At 39.8% G+C, this 21,011-nt stretch overlaps 1 protein-coding gene across 1 annotated transcript in view; it reads right to left on the bottom strand.

Annotated features, from left to right (window-relative positions):
* ahcyl1.S (adenosylhomocysteinase like 1 S homeolog) overlaps positions 1-10,580 on the bottom strand; it is a gene marked incomplete at its 5' end in the record, with an annotated part of 28,720 nt that extends 18,140 nt beyond the window's left edge. The window contains 3 exon segments of the mRNA NM_001094347.1: positions 2,168-2,311; positions 4,988-5,096; positions 10,419-10,580. Of these exon segments, the coding sequence (NP_001087816.1) occupies positions 2,168-2,311; positions 4,988-5,096; positions 10,419-10,508 (343 nt within the window).
* Between the last annotated feature and the right edge of the window lie 10,431 nt (positions 10,581-21,011).

Here is a 21,011-nt window from a genome sequence, read left to right as displayed (position 1 = left end):
TGTAAGATGTCCAGGGTCCAGTAGCGATCCTAGAGGGGGCGGGCCCTGGTGCGTGACGCGCAGCCGGGCCCCGCCCCCTCCGTACGGCCGCATTTGGCCGCATTTGTTAGTGGCGCACGGACTGCCGGGGGGCCCTGAGGGGGTGCGGGCCCTGGCTCCCCCGGTAGTTCCGCCACTGCCAGGGACCCGGAATCCCATGGCATGAGGGTAACTCTTATGCAGTAATGTTTTAGACATATTGTATACAATTTACCCAAATCAACATATACCATATTAGTAAATATTATAACAGTTATAAAACAAGATAATTATGTTGATCAAACATTAAATATTAGTGATACAGGTAGAGCTATTCAGACATAGACGTTAGAGCTCATTTATGACTGCAAGCGCAGTTGGCAACTTGCTCTTTTTCCTGCAGTTGCACATAAAAGCCACTTTCATTAAAGGTACTTGCATCAAAATGCACTCTTCACACTTCTGTTTTGTTGCACTCTGTGCTGTCCAGTCCTTCCTGCCTTCTGTCCCTAAATCAGGAGCTGCTGCAACTATTGATGCAAGGAAACTCTGGACTTACCACCGCCTCCTGACCAGGTAGTAGCTTCCACAGCACCCTGAGTAAATTGTCATAGCACAGTTATGGAAAAAGAATAGGATGCACACGTCACTTGCATGGCAAACTGGAAATAACGTCAGACAGGCAAGTGCACATCCAGATTTGTAAACTATGGAAAATCACATGCAAATTCAAAAACCCTTTGCACCTGCAATCATGCTAGAATTCTAGGAAAAACACTGCATTGTGGGAAAAAGCATGGCAGAATGCTAATTTATTCTAATTCTGAGCTGTGGAATTTATATGTCTCACAGTAAGTTCCTGGCCATTTCCTCCGTTCCTCTCAAAGCCTATGTCTTTTCACAGCATCTATACCCACTGCTATCTCTTGTTTTAAAATTCTGCTGCTCCTTACCTCTGGAATTCTGTCCCAGAAACACTCTCTGAACCCCCTTCAAAAACAAGCTCAGATTCTACTTTCTGGAGCACTAGAATATTACCCACCCAGTCCTGGAACTTAAAGGTCCAAACTTTTGTGCATTTTGTGCTTATTTGTGCCTGTATGTTATTCGCCCACTTAAATTGTAAGCTCTACTGAGCAGGGATTTTATCCTAATGCATCTCTTACTTAATTGTTTTATATTTTAGTATTATGCATTATATTGTTGTTTTCACTGTTTCTACTGTACAGTGCTACATATCCTAGAAGCGCTTTATAAAAAAAGTTATACATACATCACCCACAGGTAACCTTGAACACAACCATGCCTTTTCTATAATGTGGGTTGAAGCTGTGATTCTTTAATTGTATTTAGGAGCTCCTCAGTGGGGGATTTATATAGATTAACCCCTAGTATCAAATAGATAAGTTGGTATAATTGCACCAGAATCATTGTGCGCTGCATCCCTTAAAGCACAAAGCCATGAGGATACCAAGCTGCATTGCAGAAACCATATACCATTAGCGAAGTGGTTTGTATAATGTTTCTTGGGCATATTGATTGCACTGTGGCTGATTTGTTCTATTGCTTGGGGACAACCTGCCTTATCCATATCAATGTGTTATTGTTTGGTCCGATTTTTAATATAGCTAATTTCCATCAGGGTAAACCATGTGTGATCATGTTGAAACACAATGCTTAAGTAGATGTTTGGTTACTGGATATTTTAAGAACATTTTCTCATTTGTGTGGAGGAAGGCAAATTGAGTTCACTGTGAAGAGATTTAGCATTTAATTATTTGCTGATATAGGAATACTTCTGATTCTGTTGCTTATTTCTGGAATATGGTACAGTCAGGAAGCAACTGAAAAGTGGACATTAATGTCTAAATTTGGGTTAGAGAATAATGGTGCTGTAGGGTTATACTGTAAAATAATAGCTGATGGTGTGTTATTTCATTCCAGGAGTTAAAATGACTGGAGAGTTTTATGTATCCAAATTATATACTGGAAATATACTGAGTCAGTTTCTGAATTTCCAATGTCTACCCATGCTGGTTTACACACCCATGCTTATTCAGTAAGATGCCATTTGGTCTGGACCAGAACTACTGCTTGCAAAAACAAAAAAAAAAACAAAACATGCCAGTTATTTAAAAGCGGTACCAACCTTGTTCTGCAATGTCAATTTCCCGTCTGCCAAAATCAGCCTGTTTAATGTTTTTGACACAGAAGTCACCACTACCTTTTGAGGTGATTTGCTGCTTGTCTCTTGGAGACATCTCATCATCTGAACTATCTGTATAAGAAGCCACTAACAAAAATAGGGAAAGAAAGAAAATATTTGACATGAAAATATCTAAGGATTTTATATTTATTCTGTTTTATTGAACTCAACATTACATTTACAGATACATTTTTTACCATGTTAAAGGTGTAATCATAATATGGTGTTTTTGGAGTTGTTTCACTTCAGTAGTATTTATTATCATGTACATGTTTTTTTTGCTTTATAAATATCAGTGAAAGTATAAAAAGCCTTAAGAAGGGCTTTGATGTGTGGTCAAAAGCTTGAAATGTAGAATTCAGTAGTATGAAGAGATTCTTAAAGAAGAATTAAATGCATAATCATTGGGGGGGGGTGTGCACCCCCCCCCCACAGTGATAGTAATCACATACCTGATACCCCAGGCCAGTGCTACTGTTCACTGATGAAGCTTTTGTAGAAACTGATTGTCACCATCTTTTAGGCTTCTTCCACCTTCTCTTCATTCTGATCTGGGAAGGCACATGTGCAGTATAGTGAAAAACTGAACTTAGACCCAAAAGCTGACTTTTTCATTATACTGCATAAGCACTTGCCTGGGCCCGAAGAAAAGAAGTGAAAGCAGATTGTGTTGAATGAGCTTCTACAGAAATACTCCGGGGAGGTAAAGTTGTAAGCAAACCAGAGCATGAGTCCTGGATATTCTCCTTTAACTAAACCTTTGTTTTCTACTTATGTAAAAAGGTGTTTTTTATGCATATAATCTGTTGGAAGAAAAATTGTATTTTTTAATATAATTACTTGCTTTTGAAATTATATAATAAAGTAAAGTCAAACTCACTGCTTTTCACACCTGACAGTTTAGTTCACAGTGATAAGCACTGATACTTTTCTTTGAACTAAGGAGACAGTAGTAATACACTAATATGAACTTTAAAACCACATATCAGCAAGTTTAGTGTAAACACAGCCACTGATAAACAGCAATGGAAAAAAACCTTGAAATAGGTGTGTTCACAGAGTAGCTGTTTTATTCAAGGCACAGTGAAAATATAAGGATTTTTTTGATAGATGCTTGTAGATAATATCTACACTTTTATTTATTATGTTTTATGGCCGATGGAACACAGGGTGTATTCTCAATTTCTGCCACTTTTTATACCTGAATATTACAACATATTCCATTCTGTATTTTTAAAAAATTCTGCCTCTTATATGAAATTTGTGGCAAGTAAGACCAGAAGGGTGTAATCAATACAGTCAAGCCCAGAACATTTACAACATACCTACAAATATTTGAATCATGTAAAGAGGGACAATAATAGTCATCACACATAGGGGCACATTTACTTAGCTCAAGTGAAGGATTAGAAGGAAAAATACTTGAATTTCGAAGTATTTTTTTGGCTACTTCGACCTTCGACTACGACTTTGAATCGAACGATTCGAACTAAAAATCGTTCGACTATTCGACCATTCGATAGTCGAAGTACTGTCTCTTTAAAAAAAACTTCGACCACCTACTTCGCCACCTAAAACCTACCGAGCACCAATGTTAGCCTATGGGGAAGGTTCCCATGGGCTTTCTAGGCAATTTGTGATCGAAGGAAAATCGTTCGATCAATGGATTAAAATCCTTAGATTCGTTCGATTCGAAGGATTTAATCGTTCGATCGAACGTTTTTTCCTTCGATCGTTTGATCGAACGAACGAATTGTGGTAAATCATTCGACTTCGATATTCGAAGGATTTAACTTCGATGGTCGAATATCGAGGGTTAATTAACCCTCGATATTTGACCCATAGTAAATGTGCTCCATAGTGTGGTGAAATTTTGGACCCCTGATTACCATGTCTATTTTACAAAATATGGCAGGTTATTAAAGTATGAATACATTTCTGGGGGTTTTAGGGCCATGTTTTGTGTTATAACAGTGTTGCTAATAAAGGTGAAATTGTCCTTTAAGATGTGAGTCACAGTTCTCTCAAGAGACCTGCTTATTTTAAAAATAGTTACAATTGTACCTTTGTATCTTAAATTGTTACAATTGTATCTAAGTGAAGGCACTGAGTATTCTGGGCTGTCTGCCAAAATGCCTCTAATTTAGTAAAGTTTCAGAAACTGCCTATGTTTTCTCGCTTCAGTGCAGGAGATCAAAGAGAAACTCTGGACATGTTAATAAAAATCCAGGAATGCTGTCTGAGCTGTCAAAATCGGGATTATCCGCAGTAAAAGGGACAGTTGGGAGGTATGTTTACCTTGGGCAACAGGTGTGTACTACACATTTAAAAAGCCAGCAAAAGATGCAGAGAGCAGTGCTCATGGGAACAAGACAGTCCTGTACTTAATGCTTGTTATGGTCTTGTGGTTAGTACAGGGCTCACCTGTGCCTTGCAACTGTGGTGCTCCCTAGCCTTTGTGTGTGAATGATGATGGATTCATATTAACAAAACTGGAAACTTTTTTTGCTCCAAGGCAGTAAACTATAGGAATCAGTGAGTGATTGGCTTTCTTCAGCCAACTGTAGCTACAGCAATAAATGCAGCAATTTGAATGGTTGCCATGGGTTACTGTTCATGGTCAAATTTGGCCAGTGTTGATAAATGACCCCCATTAGAATCTGTGGTGCTGATACAGTCAGAGCTGTACATTCTAAGATCTCTGGCAAGCTAAAGGTCAAATTGTTACTCAGATCTGCTGTAATAGAAAGAAAGATTAAATACCAGAGCTGTAGCTGTCTGTGGATGACTGAGAAATAGAGCGCGATAGTGATCTGCGACCAGTTTTGGTACGAAACTTGCTAAACTCCTGCATGTCATCAGCGAACTGGATCTGTTTTAACATACAGAAAAGAAGTGAGCTTGCAGATTTGAAATCAAAGGATACAGGACCCAAAGGGACAGATCGAAACAGTAATTTATTGAGGATTTTTAACAAAAAAAATTGATATGGGCAGTGTTTCTGGGAATTCTATGCAAACTACAGCAGCTATACAAAAGAAGGTGCACCTGCATTGTATGCATGGATTCTATAACTTTGAACAACCTGCACTATGCTAAACTAAAACAAAGTTACCTCAGGAATAAGTGAGTCTGTAGAACATAAACCAGAGAGAAGGGTGAGAGAACATAGTAAACCATGTTGCATGTATAATTGGTCACAGGCTTATAGTGGAGAATGGGATGGCACGTCAGACATAACAGATTGCCAATAAACCACAGCACGCTCCTAATGTGTAATTTACCTACCAGGAAGACCACACAGCAGTGTCAGACTGGGATCCTGGGATACCAGGAAAACTCCAGATGGGCCCAGGGGTCGGTGGGCCAAGGGGTCGGTGGGCCCTCTTGCTTCTAACCATTTGTCCTATTTCATAGTCATTCCATATCTAATGGAGCTTAAGCTGTTCTGGTGTTAAACCATCAGCAATCAGAAAAATTAAGGTTAAACATTATAATGCAATAAAAAAGAAACTCTTATTCAGTAGAGTACAACTTTATAGAGATACTTAGAACCTGATCTGAGAGAAATTTTACATACCTTTTTCTGTCTTTCAGACAAAAACAAGTCCATATTGCAGAATTCGTATTTCACTGTAGCAGAATTCGTATTTCACTGTAATAATACATTTAAATGTCCATCTGTGCCTGCAGGGAACGCCAATTTAAGACCACAGTTTTTTGCCAATTCAGTTTGTCTAGGTTTAGTATATGTTTATGTAGGGGCCCTTAGGGTTTAATCTCCTACTGTCCGAGATGAAGGATCCTAGTGATGTGAAACATATAGTGCCATGCATCTTTATATATAAAAACCTAATTGCACTGACAGCGCTCTCCGGTGGAATTTGTTTTTATGATTTAATCCCCTACTGGCTTGGAAATCCCTTCCTGTGTTGGGAAATCCTCTATTAATTTTTATTTTTGGAAGTCCTGACACCTGTAACCTGGATAACTGGGCAGAATATGTTCTGTATTGGCTCCAGTGGAAGTTGGCCACTTCCTGTTATAGTTTAATATTTGACTGGAAGCCAAGCTCTCCTCCTCTTTGGCTTAGACCTGCTAAGGAAGGTGTATGTCTGCTGGACAGCCAAGGACAGCAAGGCCACAATAAATAAATAAAAAGGCCCTAAGCGAGGTGAGATCTTTGTGAAGTCATAGAACAGATACCTGGTTAATGTGGTATGAAGATAGGCAGGCCAGCTAAAAAGAGCACTTCTAAGCTCCAACATATAGCATGATAGATCAGTGGTATATTTCCCATATGATACTTCCTTTTACTACAGGCATCAAAGTGCATAGGGATTTAGGTTAGAGGATTTCCCTGGAGGTTCTACTGAAGGCATCCAAGTTCGCTCAAGGATGTCACAGAGGTAAAGTGGGATCCCTCAAAAGTCTGTCCTCAGAGAGGAATGTCAGCAGGTGATATGTTCTCCAATTGTATTACTGTGACAACTGTACCTCAAAAATACTACAAGAGTACTTTAGTTTGTGTACTTAAAATATGTCATTGGTTCAATAACTCAAAGAATCCATAATATGGTTTGTGCAGCTGAGATAGTTTTGCAACACCTGTCTCTTCCTCCACACACATATTTGAGGGCCCAGCTGATACTGAGGGGCTAATGTATCCAGTGCTAATGTAATCTAATGTATCACCAGCTGGCGTTACTTTTATTTTACTTACCCTGACCTGATGCCCTTTTCGTTCAAAAATGGCCAGTGCTTTATTTTTGAGATATAACTGCCTGTCACTAGAAAGTGGTTGGCACTTGCTGGGGATGGCCACATTTTTAGTGTTTAGTCTTCGTCATGCTGAGCTACAAAATTCTTGGCCGAGGAGAAACTCAAAATTGGCCTGTGTGCCAAATTCCAAAGACAAATATTAAAAGAGATCTGAGACACATAATTGTTATGACAGAACTAGGAGCCTCGTGCTTGTGAACATTTGAACCCTTTGACTACTCTTACTAGATAAAACTAAGTGTTAAATCAAATGATCTATATTTATATATTATAAACTGGACTGAAGCCCGCTGCACTCCCACAATTGTTTAAACGGATAGTGACACATTCGAGGATTTAACAGGAACGTGTCACTTTTACTCCATAGACCGAGACATCAAAAGCAGATGCCCCTTTGCCTGCCCCAAGCACAATGACATTGATGGCAGTGTTTGTTCCACCAGGCTTATCCAATAACTGAGCGTGAGAGGACTCTCATCTTTCCATTTTATGGCTATGGCCCTTCTTGCATGATATAGAAGAAAGGTGGCAGTGTCCTTTGGGAAAAACCCACATGATTTGCCACTCAAAAACTCCTGGCTTAAGTGGGTCCACGAAGCTACAAAGGATTAAAAGCCTTGCTAAGTCCATAGTGCATTAGCACAACTTTCGCTGTTTATAACTGTTTAATAGCATTGTTGCATACTTCTATAACTCGCTGTTGAATTGCTGGTTAATCAAAATTGTTGTATGATTTGAAGGCATACTGCGAGGCTGTAGTTGTTGATCTAGCCATTTGGATACCTCAGTGGGGGTAGTAAAGAAGTGACTGCTCCCATCTTCTGAAATCCTGAGTTTGGCTGTGTACAACATGGCGTACTGTAGGCCTGATTCCCTTAATCGCCTTTTAACAGCTGTGAATTGTTGTCGTTGCTTGCGTAGGTCATTAGAGAAATCAGGGTATAAAGAGATTGCATTCTCAAACCTTATTTCCCCTTTGCGACGGGTGGATGCAAGTGCGGCGTTTGTGTCTCTGAAATTCAGGAACTGTGCAATGATAGGCCGCGGAGTGGCCCCAGGAGGTGGTGGTTTACTTGGGATGCGATGTGCCCGTTCAATGATGAAGGCATTGGAGAAGGCCTCCGATCCGAACTCCTCCTTGAGCCATGTTTCCAGAAACATAGTAGCGTCTGGGCCTTCAGCTCTTTCTGCAAACCCCACTATCCTGATATTGTTGCTCTGGAGTCGATTCTCCAGATCATCAGATTTGGCTTCCGCAGCGTTGAGTCTATGACGCAGTTGTTCTATGCATAGATCCTCCAAGTCGCTTACCCTCCTCTCCGTTTCGGTGGTACGTTCTCTCACTTTTTGTAAGTCTTGCCGAAGTATCGCAAAGTCCACCCTCAGTTCCTCAACCTTTGCCATTGTGGCCATATGGCAGGCCTGTATAGTAGTTTTAAGGACTGTTACTACCTCCGCCAGGGTAAGATCATTATGTTGAGGTTGTTCTGTTGCGCCCTGGGGGTCTGCTGCTTGTGACAAATTGGGGTTTGAGGATGATGTAGCCCCCGACTCTGTGTCATCAACAGTCAAGTGTCCCCTTGAAGCACCATCGGGTGGCTGGCTGAGAGGAGGTAGCGTGTTTTTCCCTCAGGGCAGCTGCGCTGCGTAGTTCCGCCATCTTGGCGGGCCTCACAGCGTTGCGGAGATGTGCTCTGATATCTGAAGATTCAGCGACTATTTGCTTTTTTTTGCCCATCTGCTGATTTCAGTGATGTTAGTTGAGTCGATTGGTAGGTTGCATGACACACAATTCAGGATATCTTGCCGGAATTAGTAGGCTATCAGCGGAGCTAAGTTAGAAGACGTCTGCTCACATTGCTAGTTAACCACGCCCCCCAATGCCTACCTCTTTTATTTACATGCTAAGTCTTTGGTATAAATTTAACAGCATGCTATACAAACTTACATCTCTTTTTCTTTTAAGACTTCTCACTTCTTTTTTTCTGTTTTCTGTGTATTACATTTATTACTGCAATACTTACTAATAAAGTACTGGATTGCAACCAATAATGTCCTGTAAGGTGCAAAGCACAAGTGCAGCATTGGAATAGAGGCCAGAAACAATTCCTGCTTTTCAATTATCTCTTAGGTGGGGAATGATGACGGTTTATTATATTTTAAAAAGAAATTAGCTTTTGTTATACAATATGAGGAATATAGAAATGGTAAGCTATAAATGTCTATTTCCTATGGCAGAAGTAGCCTCATACTGCTTCAATGGAAGTGGTCAGTGTCAAACTGTGATGCCAGGGGTCCAGCAGAAAACCTTAGACCATGGGCCCACTTTCCAAACTATTATTCCTCCTCTCTTCACTCAACCTCTTTATTCTCCTAGACTTTTACATTTACTTAGTCTATTCTTCCATTATTAAGCATTTTTCCCATAAAGAAATAAGGAATGACCATGAAATTGGCCACATAGTTAGAAGTGTGGAGGAAAAGTTGTGCAGGCCACACTTTACCCGCATATTCCTGCCCCCCTTAGTGGACTGGACAGTTTCAGAGTGTCCATGAGGCCCTTTGAGAAATTGTTTCAAGGTTACCCTAAGGCTGTGTAACATCTGAATGGATTCTTATCAGTTATTATGTATTGTTTATGTATTCTTGTGCCAAGGAGACTCTGAGCACCACAACAACAGTTATTCCCTTATAACCCTTGAAGGTTAGTTTACCAGAGGGTATATAATGTCTGGTCAATCCTTTGTTCCTGGTTCTGTCTCTCTTGCGTACAGGATCCACGTAGCTTGTGTATGTTTTTATATATATATATATATATATATATATATATATATATATATATATATATATATATATATATAATAAACTTGGTTAACCCTTTCACCTCAAGTGATCTCTGGTCTTTGGATTCTTCCCCAACAGAAGCAAAAGAGCCCACTGACACCTGGACCCACCCGGGAGTTTTCCTTGTATCCCGGATGGCCAGTCCAACACTGGAAGTGGTTCATATAAATGTAAAATGATGGTAATAAATGTCTGTGTGTATATGTTGGTCAGCTGCAGGCATAATTGATCACCTTACATAAATCTATATATTTGGCTAGATAACTTTAAAAATATTGTTGCAGCAAGCAGTCTGTTTTATAAAGCAATAATAAATAGAATACAGGTAGTAAAAAAAAAAAAAAACATTTAACACACAGTAAATGTACCACAAAATAAAGAGAATGTAATGTTTATGAGAAAGGGGGAAATTGGCAGGAAAAACAGCACCATAAAAGAAAGCAAGATAAATAAAGGAGAGATGAAAGTGGTACTGGTGCTGGTGCAAGTTAGGTTACAGAAGAAAGCCTTACACAATCATATCAGAGTAACACGTACAACATAACGCAGAAGCTAAGGACATTTTTACCTTCTTGGGAGTCTTGCTGACAGGGGCCATGAATAAAAATTTCTCTGCGGCTGCAGGTTCATCTGTAGTCACTGCTTCTGGCAAAGACATAATGAAAGTTCCTTTAGTCCTATAACGTAGGCGCAAATAGAAAATCTTGTCAGCTCCCGGAATGACAGCTGCCTTGGAGAGATTGAGCGTCACTGCGACGTGCTGCGTCACCACGACAGATTGGAATTACAGTCCTCGTACAGTATGTCAGGGCAGCGCAGAGTTGTTTCTGGTGAACTTGCAAAAGATGGCCACAAGAGGGCAAGTCAATTGTAATATATTAGCAACTATAGATAGGGCAAGGGGGGAGGGCACTTGTCATCCCCTGGACTTTGTACTTTATAAATAAAGGCTATTTCTTTGCCATTTTCATTAATTTTTTTTTCTAAATTTGAACATTTCTTTAGAGTACCATTAAAAACCTGCAACACATTTACAGCTTGAGGTTAGCCACCCCTTCAACAAAAAATGAACTGTCCCAGAGCGTTTTTGTCTCAGCAAACTGCTTTAAAGCTGCAGCCACGCCTCCTCTTCGTAAGAAGCTTCCTGCTTAACTGGAACTGTTAAATTAGAGAACCCGAGCTGAGAATTCCCTCATGAGGAAGCAGCTGCTTTAGTCGGGCAGATTGTGAATACGTCAAGGGTGTTTATTTTACAGTGTGAATGCATTTTGTGTGTGTACAGCAAGCCGACAGTTTTAGTAAAGGCAACTGTGTGTAAGGATCTAACAACGATGTAGTTGTATAATCACATTCACTTTACAGTGCTACGCAATATGTTGGCGCTATATAAATACATGTTAATAATAATAACGTTTGTGTATCTATAGCTGTGTGTATTATCACATTATTGGATGTTATAAGTAGATATTGGGTGTTATTTTGTCTTTTGCTGTCTTCTCCAGGACATCTGCAATAAAGCACACACACTCACTTCTCTACTGATTTACCACCTACAGTCTCTATTAAAGAAAAACTAAACCCTAGAAATGAATATGGCCAAAAATGTCATATTTTTTGGACCGCACTTATTGCACCAGCCTAAAGTTTGAGCTTCTCAATAGCAGCAATGATCCAGGACTTCAAACTTGTCACAGGGGATCACCATCTTGGAAAGTGTCTGTGACACTCACATGCTCAGTGGGCTCTGAACAACTGAGAATTGTTGCAAATTATCAAGCAGAAAATGAGGTTGGCCTGTAATATAAGTTGATGCTATAAGGCTGATTATTAAATTCTGATGCAAGATGCAATGTTTTCCCCTTCTCGCCCCTAATTTGCATATGCAAATGCGGTTCGGTATTCGGACGAATCTTTCGCAAAGGAATTGGGTGGTTTGGCCGAATCCAAAATAGTGGATTCGGTGCATCCCTAATGGTGATTATCTCTTTTAATTACTAAGCAGCCTTATATTAAGTACACAGGGGGTACAACCCAAAAGGGCCTGGCTGTGCTGCACTTTTCGAAATAGCAGGGCCCCCTTCACTGCGCTAAAGCTATGCTGTATCTGCTGTAGTCCCAAAGAGCCAAAATTGCCAACAGCCGACTCGGGAAAGACCCAAAGCCCTGAATGGAGACGAAGATGAAGTCCCGAACCTGCGAAAAGACCCAGAGTCACTGAAGGAGCCAAAGTTGAAGTCCTGAAGCCACAAATTCAGTTCTACTGAACACCAATGTGTGTGTGTTTTTTTATTTAATTAAACCACTGTCCACTAATGTATTATTTTAATACTCTATAGGCCCCTGCCACCAATGTTTCTTTAACAAAATATTCTCTGGCGCTAATGTTTTTTTTTTAAAAAAAAACTTTTATGGAGGGCCCTGGCACCAATGTTTAAAAAAAATTTTTATGGGGAGCCCTGGCGCCAATGTTTTTTTTAACTTATAGGGGGGCCCTGGTCACAAATTATTTTTTTTAACTTGTAGGGGTGCCCTAACCACCAATTTTTAAAAAAACTTATAAGGGGCCCTGACCATCAATGGCTTTTTATAACGTTTTTTATACTGTATATCGTGATTGGGTCCCTAAGCTCAATAACGGACAGCAGCACAGAGTATGTGCAGCGATTCAGCAGAAAAGAAGATGGGGAGATACTGGGGCATCTTTGGAGACACAGATCTTTACTGCTAAGGGATGTAGTTGCCTTGGGCTGGTACAGAAGACCAAAACATAATGTACAACCGTTCTAGCCTTCTTCTTTAGTTAAACTTTACTTCTTTCTTAAAGGAACAGTAACACCAAAAAATTCAAGTGTTTTAATGGAAAAACAATATAATGTACTGGTGCCCTGCACTGGCAAAAGGGGTATGTTTGCTTCAGAAAAACAACTATAGTTTATATAAACAAGCTGCTGCATAGCCATGGGGCTCAGGATATACAGTAGATAACAGAATTCCATTGCATTCTACAGAGCTTATCTGTTATCTGCTGTGTTTCTTGTGCCTTTTCTCCCTTTTCAGCTTTGAATGGCTGCCCCCATGGCTACACAGCAGCTTGTTTATATAAACTATAGTAGAGTTTCTTAAGCAAAGACACCAGTTTTACCAGTGCAGCACAACAGTTCATTATATTTTCATATTTACTTTAGGGCACTTTCATTTTCTGCTGTTACTGTTCCTTTATCCTACTCATTCCTCTATATATTTGCACCTCAGCTGCTCCACCTCATTTTTTCCGTCTGCTTTTAGCTAACCTTTGCCTGTTCCACCCCACAATATACTGTATCATTCTGTTAACCCTTTTGCCAACCGCCTTGAACGTAGGTTGTTGGCAAACAAAGTAAAGGTCATATGTTGTTGCCTATAATCTCTCCCTGCTGCTGTTACTTTAAAAAGTTGATTCATAATCAGTTTGTCCGCTGGAGCATTTTTATTTCCCTTAAATGCAAGGCACTGCTTAGGTTATACATAAACTAGCAAGCAGGTAATTTTATCTGATGGACTGGCTCACCCTCCTGATTGTCCATGCCTAGGATTGTTACCTCACATAAAAGATAAACAGTTGTAAAACTGTTTGGTAGAGAGATAAGCCTTAACATAAAGAGCATCATCATTTTGAGAACCAAGTTGGTAGTTGGAAACACAGTTGGCAACATCATCCTATGCCACTATTGTTTAAAGGAGAACTAACCCCCCCCCGCCAATAAGAAGATCCTCTACTGTGCAAGCGCCAATACGGCTCTCACTTACATAAGACCGGAGATCTTGAAGATGGCGCCCATGAGCTCCGCTGTACTTACATTGCACAGTTACATGAGCAAACTCTTTTTTCAGGTATAACTAACTGTGGAGGAAAGCAGGGAGGGGCAACTACCTAGGGTAGTAGGTAGGGACTTTTCTTAATGGGGGGGTTTAGTTCTCCTTTAATAATTAGCATCAGACTGTGTGCAAAAATGCAGTATTGTTTGTTTGTGTTAAATAAAAATGTTAAAATAAGTTAAAATGTAACATTTTAAAATTCAGTTCATAAATGTGAATATTGTATTTCTTCAACATAACACTTTGATTCATTGCAAATATGGTATTATCGCAATTTCTATGTTGTGAAGCATCTGCTGATAATGTGAGTTATCATAAGCTAAATATAGTGCCTTGCCATTTATTTGACTAATAACCAATCTGGATCAACTAAAGGGCAAGAGAGGCTGATATATGATTCAATGATGCTCCTATGTGAAATTTGCCTCCACCTACACACTTAATATAAAGGAACAGTGCTGCAAATTGAGCGAGCACTCACAAGCAAAAATAAAGGCTTATTTAGAGTGAAAAAGGGTGGATATTATTTGTTTGCCTAGTAACTTAATAATTATACAAACATAGTGGTAACGGTGAACCATCCATTTAACTGAAAAACACGGAATATGCCACATGTGACATGAATATGTATATATGGATCACACAAATTGTGAGTGTGCCGGCCCTAACTTGCACCTAGTGAATTAGTACCCAGAAGAGAATTCACATTTTACATTGTTTATATTGTTATATGGGTAGATATATGTACCCTTTAAAAATATAAATTGTATACTTGTACTATAAACATACACTTAAATTTGTTTATACATTCTGCAGGTATGTGTCAACATATATTGTAAATATATAACTAAGAGGTAAAATCATATCATCAATACCACACACTGAATTTGCCCAGTGGTTTGTGTGCATTCTTGTGTACCTAAGTATTGTATATTCTGGGATACTTTGGACAGTTTTTAACATCTTCTCAGTTATCATGATACCAGACAAATAAGATTTGTAAAATTATCTCTACTTTTTCGAACCTCATAAGGTGCTACTTTCATCTCATCATTGACTTGGAAAGTGGCAGGCAAGGATAGGACGTAGGTGGAATATACAGAGCAGAAGAAAGAACAAATCACTATTTCATTGTGGGACTGATTATTCTTTCCAGAGAAGCATTTAATCGGGTTAATATATTTTACACAAGTTATTACCTCTTCCTTTCACTAGATGGCAGCATAGGTCAGGGAATCCCTAATGGAAGGCTCTTATAAGGGAGATGATATTTGACCCAGTCTTTTTATTTCGCAATAAGGATTCCTGAGAATTCCTACCTCATAGAAATGCACAGTGTAAAAGCTGTTTCATCAGGATTATTTAGATAGGACAATTGGTGTTAGGTTAGTGATTTAACTGAGCAGCTGAATGCAGAGGTTAGCACCAGGGTGCCACTTGTTCACTCAGGGCCACAGTGCCACGGTCAAGATTAGTTAGGTTGTTAGCAGGGCTAACTGATACTGGGCTGGAAACCTGCTACACCAAGAGGGCCCCCTTGAAGAAGATTGAGAAGGGAGGGGGGTCTATTAGATAGTATTGTGTGTCCCTGTACTGTTTAATTATAATATTGAATATGTAAACAACTGAAAAATAGGTGTGAAGCATCACTTCCCAAGGTTACCTACAAGACCTGCATGGACCTCCTTTTTATTAGTCTGTCAATGTTCAACTTAAGTCTTCCTGTTAGTACAGTAGCCTCTCAGTGCAAAGTACTTTGCGGTGCTGCAACCCATTGTCTATCACTGTATACAGTTTATTTGATGTCATTGCCTTTCACTGTGTATAATGTGCTTGGGGTTCTATGACACCTTGCCTTTTACTTCATATAAATTACTCTGCAATGTAAGAATCCACTGCTTCTCACTGTATATATTGTGGTAGGGAGGCTAGTATCCACTCACTATATATCATTTGCTTGGGGTGTTTGGACTCTGACTTCTGTGTATGATTGTATTATAATAGGGTATCACTGTATTATGTCCCAATATGGCCATCTCAATAACAATTACAGTTTTATTTTTAACTGTTGGCATTTTACCTTGTGGTACAAGGGCCCAAGTCAGCAGCCATTACTAGATGAATTGTTTTTTTTTTGTTTACCGTCCTCAACCTTTACCTCCAGTACCTCAACCTTAGGAAACTCTATTGAGGAAGGCAGTTGGCCATGAAACATTTCCTCCATACAAAGAAGTATACAGTATATCCCCTGCATTGGGAATAAAGATGCAAGTAAAACATCTGAATCTCATAATCATGTGAAACTTCCTTCCGTAACTTTTTCATGCAGTAACACAATATCAGTGTTTTACTTGATGCGATTCCCAATCACTGTTAAGAAATGGTAGTATTAGTCACTCTGTCATCTGCAGGGAGTGCAGTTTTTTGCAGGAAACAAAATCCCTTTCATGATATCACCTTTAAGTATGCATTATATTTTGGAATGTTTTAAAGGGAGAGTGATTATCAGGGCTGGATTTTCTGCGTGGGTGCCCCCCCACCTGCACCCCCCTCCGTGTGCAAGCGCATGCACCGGAGCACTGGGGAGCTGCGCTTCCCCAAGTCTCTTCCGAAATTGGCTTGACGGCATGCCGCCCCTCGCCCCTAATATTTTGCCGCCCTAGGCCCGGGCCTTTATGGCCTCCACAAATCTGGGCTTGGTTGTTATATCATCCCTGCCTCAGACCATACAATTTATGGTGACTGCAGAAAAAAAGCACTGTGTCGCAGATTGTAAATTAGAAACATGTTGAGGATAGAGGAAAGAAAAGTGATCCATGCATGTAGGGCTTACACTCTAAATATGGATTGGGGCATTGCTTCATAAGTGCTAAGCACATATGTTGTATATATATTTAACTTAATGACTTAGGGGAGGGTATTATACTGTAGGTAATGTATGCAGATGACACAAAACTATGCAGCCCAATTGATTCCATCCAAGATGTGGCATCCTTGCAGCAGGATTGTGACAAAGTGGCAGCTAAGTCGCAGATGAGATTTAATGCTGATAAATGTAAAGTAATGCATACAGGCCCGGATTTGTGGCAAGGCCACTAAGGCTTGGGACTAGGGAGGCAATTTATTAGGGGCATCAAGTCGCCCGGCCACTTGCTGAGAAGAAACTTATACCCTTAATGGGACTGTACAATGCAAATCCATAATGGAAAAGGACCTTGGAGTCCTTGTAGATAATGAACTTGGCGGTAGCAAGCAATGCCAGTCAGCAGTTTCAAGGGCAAATAAGTTCTTGAGCTGTATTAAAATGGTCATAGATTCACAGGAGGCGGTTATTCTTCCAATGTACAGAGCTCTGATAAGGCCCCATTTGGATATGCCGTACAGTTTTGGTCTCCAACGCTCAAACGGACCATTAGTGAATTAGAGAGGGTCCAGAGAAGGGCAACTACGCTGATAAAAGGTATGGAAAATCTTAGCTATGAGGAAAGACTGACCAAGTTGGGGTTGTACACTCTGTAGAAGAGCTGAAATGATAAATAAAGAGTAGTGATTAGCAAATGTATTCGCAAACCATGGATTCCCTTCAAAATTCTGCATTTTGCCATGCAAAACTGCAGCAAAAATTTGCAGCGGAAAAATTTGCAGAGAAAAAATTGGCATAAGAAAAAACGCCCATTGACTTTAATGCATTTGGACAAAATAGTAACCATAAGAAAAAATGCCCATTGACTTTAATGCATTGGGATAAAATAGTCGCCATAAGAAAAAATGATCATTGCATTTGGACAAAAAAAATCGCCATAAGAAAAAACAGCCATTGACATTAATGCATTTGGAGCGAGAAAAATTGTTGTGCATAAAAACTTGTTGTGCAGGGAGGGTCTGGGTGACCCATGATTTTGCTCCTGTTACAGGTTATTCACAACACCCCTTTTACAAAAGCACAGATGACTACAAGGGAGCATACCCATGTAGGGGTATCAATAGGCAAAAATATTCAGCAAAATCTCTATTTGTTTAAACGGTTGCTAGAGCTTGAACTACATTTTTAAGTATTTAACAAAAGTTGAGCTGAAAATGTTCTTGACCCGTACTATACCAGAATTATTTTCTCAGGCACTTGTATGCAGTTGAAAATGTAAGCAACAAATAATAAATATCTGATTATGTAAAATAAATATCTGACAATGAACACACTCTCCAATATTGCAGAGATGCAGAATTCAGCAAGAAAAACCATAGTTTGATTAATGTCCTGCTTTCTGCTTAAAGGGGACCCGTCATCCAAAAAAAAATATTAAAAATTCTATTTTATACCATAAGTCAAGCAAAATAAACTTTAATAACACTATATAAATGATTTGAATCTTGTTTCCTTCAGTCTGGGAATTCAAAATTATAGCAATGTGGACATTGTTACAAGCCTTGCATCATCTCAAAATCTTATTTGTGCACCAGAAGGGGGGACCTTATGTCCATCCCCATGCACTGGCTACACAATTAAATGGTAAAGAGAATGGTGGACATGTGTGAAGATCAGTGACATCTAGGAAGTGCTGAATGGAAAATGAAAGTAATTGTCTGCCCCGCCCAGTGGCAGACAATATTTCATTGACAGCTGAGATTTTTAAATGAGCTTACAACAGCTATGAATGCTTTACTAAAAAAAAAAGAAACTGGATTTCATGTTTAATTCGAAAAGGACTTTTATTATACAGATTTTTGTGTCTGGGTGACAGGTCCACCAAGACCTGGTAGCGCACCAAGGCCAAACCAGAGAGCCTGATATCAAGGCAATGATATAAACACGGCTTGGCCACTGCAGTCCGCAGCTTACCAGGGGCAGCACAAATCAATGTTTTGGCTCTTCTAGTGCAGAGAGCACAATTGCACTCTTTGCACTAGAATGCGTCTCCCCTCGACTCATTCTGGCGCTCAGAAAGTAAGTGTCGGTTGTGAGGAGGGTGACTAGATGCGGCTCCTCTTAGACCCACTCTGGTACTCAGAAAGCAAGTGCAGGTGGGAGGGGGGTGGCATCTGAAAGGCCGCCTCAGGTGGCAAAGACCCCAGAAATGCCCCTGGCCCACTGGATGCCATGTCACTGAAGCTTTTAAAGAGACACATTTAGGACTAATTCTATATGGGAAGCTGTGCTCTCCTATGTGTTATGTTCCTGCATTGTTGATAGTATAAGCTGTGTAAGAGCCCAGAGCAATACAGTAGATAACGACAGACTGCAGAAGATAGTACAGACCATATGGAGACAGGGCCGAATTTGAATCGTGGGCGCCAGTAGGCCGCACGGTCCTATCGCTGGTCCGCAGGGTGACCACATTGTCCTATCGCCCACCTCCCACAAGCGCACACGCAGGAGCACTGGGGAGCTGCGTGTCCCTAGTGCTCCTCAGCAACTGGCCCCTAGTAATTTGCCTTGCCACAAATTCGCGCCTCTATGAAGGCCATAAAGACCTCTTTTATGACGTTGAGGGCATATTTGTCAAAAGATGAAATAGATATTGCCACAGTCTGCCAGTAGTGAAATGCCTTCCTGTATATTTCAGTGGTATTTTGTATATGTGTATTCAATGGTGCACTTTTTGATAAATATTCCTCTAAAAATGCAATAATAATTAATAAAGTGTCCCCTCTGCAACCTGGCCAAACAACCCCCCCTCGCCAGGGACGGGCACACATTTGCGCATGCGTAGCTGAGGAGAGGACAGGGGAGTGAAGGGTAGAGCGGCAAAGAGGGCAGCAAACCTGGACTAGGGGTAGGCAGAAGACACTTTATAAGGTAACTGCCAACTACACCCCTATTGTTGCGCCCTAGGCAGTTACCTTTTCTGCTAACCACTAGTTCCAGCCCTGTGTACAGGAATTTCACTCTTTGATTAATATGCCCCTTTATAGGTACTGTGCAAATTCTTTCTGCTTATCTTTGAGAATTAATTTAACTTCTGTCTTTTTTCTGGCCCCATCACAGAGCTTGAATTAACCCTTTCCTATCTTTCTCACTGTTGTGAATAATTGAAAAACAAGCAGATTCTAGAAAAGGCAGAAAATAGTTAATGCGCTGTGCTCCAAAAAGGGCAGCTTGGTATTAAGAACTAGATATGTTGACCAATGCAGACTCTCCATGTGGTAACAGTCTCATACTGACTTTTTTTTTCAAAAAACATTCATTCTACAAATATGCTTTTGATGAAGGATACATGTAAAAAATGTTGAAAGAAATGTACAGATTCCAGTGTTCAATTTCAACTCTGCATACAGCCACACATACCTCAGTTTTACCATACTAATAATACAGTATATTTACATTATTAGCAATACTATAGACAAATGAACAGTGATTAGTCATTGTTCTTGTATTTTCTTCACACTCCTGTTCTACAACTGTGCTTTATTATTCAACCATTTCCAACCAGAAACATTTTACTTTGTTACACCAACAACGGAACAAAGCATAACTACACTACAAAAGAAACCCATGCTTGTCTGATCAGTTCCTTATTTAAACAAAATTTAACCAGTCTCCCGAGACACACAGCATTTACTTTAGCTCACACAGAACTCACTTTCAACTCAAGTCACATATTTTTTCACCACTCTCACTTAAAGGGGTGGTTCACCTTTGAGATAACTTTTAGTATGATGTAGAGAGATAATTTGCAATTGGCTTTCATTTTTTATTATTTACGGTTTTTGAGTTATTTAGCTTTCTATTCAGCAGCTCTTCAATTAGCATTTTAAGCAATCTGGTAACTAGGGTCCAAATTACCCTAGCAACCATGCACTGATTTGAAGAAGAGACTGGAATATGAAGATGAGTGGGCCTGAATAGAAAAACGATTAATAAAAATTAGCAATAAAAAAAAATTTCTAGCCTTACAGAGCATTTGCTTTATAGAAGTGGTCATTGACACCCATTTAAAAGCTGCTATAAAAAATAAATAATGAAATCCAATTGAAAAGTTGCTTAGAATTGGTTATTCTATAACATACTAAAAGTTACCTTAAAGGTGAACCACTTCTTTAAGGGTGGTGGCAGACGAGGCTACTGGGGAGATTAGTAACCCAGCGACAAATCGCCTCTTCTTCGGGTGACTAATCTCCCCTAAATGCCTTCCCGCAGGCTATACCCTATTCTAGGGTAAGCCTACTGTTAGCAATAGAGTAGATAGGGATTGTTTCAAAAAAAGTCAAAATTTTTTCTAAGTCCCAAAAAACGCTGGCGTGTTTTCTACATTATGGGTGATAGGCTGAAAAAGATCTAAATTTTTTTTGGGGCTCCCCTCCTTCCCCC

The sequence above is a fragment of the Xenopus laevis genome, chromosome 2S, assembly GCF_017654675.1.
Source record: "Xenopus laevis strain J_2021 chromosome 2S, Xenopus_laevis_v10.1, whole genome shotgun sequence".
Classification (NCBI taxonomy): domain Eukaryota; kingdom Metazoa; phylum Chordata; class Amphibia; order Anura; family Pipidae; genus Xenopus; species Xenopus laevis.
This window is presented reverse-complemented; position numbering and strand designations above follow the sequence as displayed.